Here is a 5,191-nt window from a genome sequence, read left to right on the forward strand (position 1 = left end):
AAAAAGCAAACAGAAATATTCTCCACTGGGGACAATTGTGCTTTCTTCAACACCTGGGGACATTTGACAATGGCTAGAGATATTTTTGGTTGTCACAGGGGAGGCATGGGTGTTACTAGCATCTAGTGGGCAGAGGCCAGGGATGCTGCCAAAGATCCCACAATGCACAGGATAGCTCCCCAAAACAAAGAATTGTCCAGCACCAAAATGTCAGTAGTGCTAAGGCTGATAAACCCTGCTCGAAACTCAGGTCTGGTGTCCTCCCTCCCAGTGTGAAGTAGAGGATTTTGCTGTCTAATGAAGAGGATACTATAATACTTTGGCTCTTGAATATGGTCTTATATGTACCATGCTAGGTTCAGTCTATTCATTTGATCTGACCTTCAATTTAATGTCAATTAAAAATCTTGGTAACATTAAGAAGTATTCAAAATGCAAACACTTTTAAACCTATAAAACTTGTTTATGTTTGGGCAATAACCTTATATTTTCAAACAGCTTATCTATTATCAAAAGCACATAAGTGAAGAGCCTACAAGTAGTCATGTTGGAGACTAATGAAAATTAGACAATAATGTAAATTGAACTAAACTACTAGCATTGTACCTTTACTGGTGTTTACCTTGTTTAATTCCATTAGTGTTTTGACAGTGGACTGAAAAAAAAGTCTCTTGACATTCCTCTGACAGTGGTACACAGGGCTGTGTATATGATGAAATAGTGAAACATAGACTTCCTCCGGATTCCCTTTTTAAAAAATTCTCTAAGTTTATCTAGGATTAGCTCACTCTTTTTGGATGGAATCGAAACTTTTCTACCTTTACTTATATATCCACACAGTGCAGTTTACAAAATATTAACTCTATAAATGTGAAATCAGTTGAAAACACCTGAGTATTTAAGTTCTCATTTTTTGTTTGTTTTTGAAACAAAGTTTCAGAGTGCTATTTTATGATGGTTCTAATTTTGGTAGTTCTTTTATGAATCCTCCCCATTTTTTTTTTGTTAACAGACAGAGGAGACTCTTCAGATGACGTGTCTAGTGGTGACTCTCTAATAGACTGGCTTAACTGTTCTGGACAAACTGAAAATATGACAAGTGGACAAAGAGAAAACCAATCTTGGAGAGAAGAGAGCCAAATTAATCCTAAAAGTGATCAGTTCATATTCAGTTTAGAAATAAATGCTAACCTTGATAATGGGAGTCCAAATCCAGAGAATGAATATGTAGCATCTGCAAGACTTCCCAGAAGAGAAAATATGGAAGACAGCCAAAGGCAAGTGGAAAGTCCACAATCTGAATCAATATTTACAAGACCATCTATGTCTGAACAAGATACAACTGAAACATTAATGGAATTCCCACCTACCACAAGTCAGAGAAGAGCAAGAAGTAGGAGCCCAGAGTATCGGAGAACCAGAGCAAGAATTGAAAGTTGGTCGCCTCCACGTTCACTTAGGGAAATTGTACAAAGACTTAATCATAGTGTACCCTCTCAGAATTTTGAGCAGCCTCTGCTAAGTGAGAATGCGAGATTTTCTAGAACTGAGCACCAAGAAATATTGAGACAGCAAATGACTGGATTTGAGTTGCAAAATAGCGGTCTTATTGAAACTTCTAGAACAAGGAATGCCGTTCATGGAGAAAATTCTCCAGATACAACCAACAGTGGTGAATCTTGGGGAATGAGGGAAATATATCCAACCATACCCTTCAATCTTGAAGTAGGACAAGTTTATTCTGGAGCATATTCTCAGAGAGACAGCAGAGCTAGTAGAACTCAGTTAACATCTGAGACACCAAACAACACTGTCACTTCTGAAAGTGAACGAGGACTGAGGCATATGTATTCACATTCTGAGCAGGCAGGTGTGAGAGCTTATGTCAATACCATTAGAAATCCCGTTTGCAGAATGTTAAATACTAGCTTAAATGATACAACATCTGTTCCAATTCAGAGCACGTTAAGACAGACAATGACAGAATTTAGTAACTCAAATAACCTTATGAACAGTGACAGTAATTTAGAGCATAGTGTCTCACCTCCAAGTCAAGACATGGAATGGCTAGAGTCACCTAATGGTAGTAGTAGTGGTACATTTGGTTCTGATTCAAATGCTAGCTATGATACCCATTCAAGTTCCACACTGAGTTGGCATTCAAGCCCCAATTGTACGTCTAGTTCCAGTTCTAGTCCTATTTCTGGTTCCAGCTCAAGTGATGAAAATTCAGGAATTAGATCACTGCTGTTTGAAGGCATTGAAGAAACAAACTTATCATCAGGGACCAGCCAAGGGGGTATACAAATTAGCCTAATAATATCTGATGAAAGTGACTCTGGGTCCTCCCATAGTCTGCAAACTACAGGACTCACCAAAGCACAGATTGACAGCTTGGCTGTAAGATCTTTTGGTGAAAATGATACACTAAAAGCCTGTAGCATTTGCCTTACAGAGTACACAGAAAACAGCAAGCTTCGCATACTACCTTGCTCCCATGAATATCACATTCACTGCATTGATCGCTGGCTGTCTGAGAACTCTACGTGTCCGATTTGTCGTAGGCAAGTAGTGGATTCCAATGAGAGTGAAAATCCTGATTGAGATCTGAATTCTCAGCTATATAAAGTGTTACAGGGCTTCCCTGGTGGCACAGGGCTTGAGAGTCGGCCTGCCGACGCAGGGGACTGACAATTAAAATTAATTTCACACCATAGCAGTTCACTGAATTTCAATAAAAACTTAGCATGTGCACTGGGTTGGGATGTTCCTGACTCCATGGGAGAAATGTCTTAATATGATATAATGAATCTAGATAGATCCTAGTAGTATTATCTCGTCATGTAAATCCCAGACATCTCTTAGCCCTGTTCAATCCTGGTTGTGCATGCAAAGAAACAGAAACCCAACCAAATATCAATAATTAAGAAGCCATTTAAGACTACATTAGAGTCATTCACATAAAGAAGTCATGTTACATTCCTAGAATGCCATAAAAAGCTTTGAAACCCTTCTCTTCCTATCTCTCTCCACAGCAGTTTATCCCACCTCCCTAACACTACCTTAACGTTTCGCCTATTCCCCACTACCAATGTATCAGTCAGTTCTAGCTAAAAACTGATGGCACACTTTAAAAGAGTGATGGAATAGCATTTAATGAAGAGACTAAAGTGTGTAAAGAATGAAGGGAAACCAAGAGATGATGAAGTAGCCTGAGGCTAGCAGCTGTGAGAAGCCAGTATTATAACCACTAGGTTTGAAGGGGCATAGAGAGATAGCAGTTCCTGCAACCCAGAATGTCTTCGAGTTATAGGAGAAGCCCACCCAACAAGAGATGTAACCTTAGGAAATGGCATCCACTGCCAACCTAAAGTTTGGAAGGGGGCAGATCATGGAAATAAATACCCTTGCCTTCTTTCCTCCTGACTTCTAATCACTTATCAGTAGATCATATTAACCAAACCCAACCTGAAGACACAGAGAGACTGGTCCATGAAGCTGATAAAGATCAGCCTCCTGGAATCACGAAGCAGGGTTAAGAAGGATGGCGAGTAGATCCGGTAAGCAAATCAGAGACCATCTACCACAACCAGCATTCCCAACTCTCTTCAAACCCAGCCTGTGTATGCTTTCTTGCCTCTTCCGCTTCCGCTTGTTCTCTATTCCACTCTATGACTCAGCTCTTTAACAACCCTCTCTATTTTCCTTTCATTTACTCAGATCTTGTATTTTTAAAAGTGATAAGATGACAAAGCCTTAGAACTTAATTACCTTTCTCTTAAACATGACACACTTTGATTTGCTGTGATTGTAAACAACTAAGGATAAAGGGCAGTTATAGGTATGTCTTTAATTTTTGCTTCTTCAATATATTCAAGCTTCAATTTCTTTCTATATATGTTTAGTTAATATAATTAATTTTTAAAACAGATTCTAACTTCTTATAAAGGGTTTTATGGTTTATATATGACTCAATCATATGATTAAGAGTGAATTCATGTGAATGACCCAAAGTAGCCAATTGCTGCTTGGAGCCTCACAAGCTGCAATATGAAAGCCTTAAAGGTAAAACTTGGCTTCAGGAAACATGTCTACATAGTTCAATTCTAACTGTCCCCAGTAAAACCATCACCCAAAACCCCGAGTATTTGAAATCAAAATTTAGGTCATGCTTCCTTCCAACCTAAACATAGTGAAGGATTTTTCTCCTAATTCAGCCTGAAGACTATTTTGGGGGGCTTGTATTGGCCAGTCCAGAAAATTTTGCTTAAATTTTTCAATCCTGGTATAGGTGAGAGTACATTGTATTATAACCTAAAGCAATAATCAGAAATTTTGTGCAATGTGCAGCCTATACAAATGTAGGCAGTGTTAAGTATACACCTTCTCTAAAAAGTTAAAGTCAGAAACATCACTGACCTTTCTTTTCTATGTGAATTGCTGGCAGGCACAGTATTTGCACATAACTACAAAATATAAATGGGGAGTGGTGGTGAAGTTTTTGAAAACATCTTTGAGGTAGCATATTTTTCACACAGAAGATATCTGCATGGCCAGAAATGAAGGCTTGGATCAAACCTCTGAAATTTACATTAACTTCTGAAAGTTGTTTGAATAGTCTGATTTTTAGGAAGTATTTTTGATATCAGATATACTTCATTTAAAGTGAGTAGAATAATTATAACAGTACTTGGCTTTCATACTATCCTAACAGATTAAAACCTTCCAAAGGATGATAATTGCTTAATTAATGCTTCAGTACATTCACATGCACCTTCTGTGGTCGACAGAATTCTAAGATGATGCCCAATGATCTTTGTAGGAGCCCCTCCCCTTGAGTATGAGACCTGTGAATGTGATGGAATATCATTCCCATTATTAGATTATGATATATAGCACAGTTGATTGGGAGATTATCCAGAGTGAGCCTGACCTAATCAGGTGAGCACTTAAAAGGCACAGAGAGGACTTCTAATCCAGATAAGATGGTTTATACTTCCCTCTCCCTGCTCCCCCTTTATACGCACAACTATATATCCTGGAAATAATATGAGACAACCAAAGGAGATCTCTGAAAGGTCTAGAGAAGGTGAATTGCCTAGGGACCCTCAGAATGGATGAACAGCCTCATGGCAGGGCACCTTATGACCCTCTACCAACAAAAAAAATGTGATCCAGGCCCAGCATTTCC

General features: G+C 38.7%; 1 protein-coding gene across 1 annotated transcript; it reads left to right on the forward strand.

The window, feature by feature from the left end:
- Positions 1-207: 207 nt before the first annotated feature.
- Positions 208-4,222, forward strand: LOC309807061 (E3 ubiquitin-protein ligase RLIM-like; the record flags this gene model as incomplete). Its single annotated transcript, XM_082626257.1, has 3 exons — positions 208-250; positions 1,178-1,870; positions 4,218-4,222. The coding sequence occupies 3 exons, from the start codon at positions 208-210 to the stop codon at positions 4,220-4,222; spliced, it is 741 nt and encodes a 246-aa protein (XP_082482383.1).
- Between the last annotated feature and the right edge of the window lie 969 nt (positions 4,223-5,191).

Source organism: Mesoplodon mirus (assembly GCF_964341445.2).
Source record: "Mesoplodon mirus genome assembly, chromosome: 1".
NCBI lineage: Eukaryota > Metazoa > Chordata > Mammalia > Artiodactyla > Ziphiidae > Mesoplodon > Mesoplodon mirus.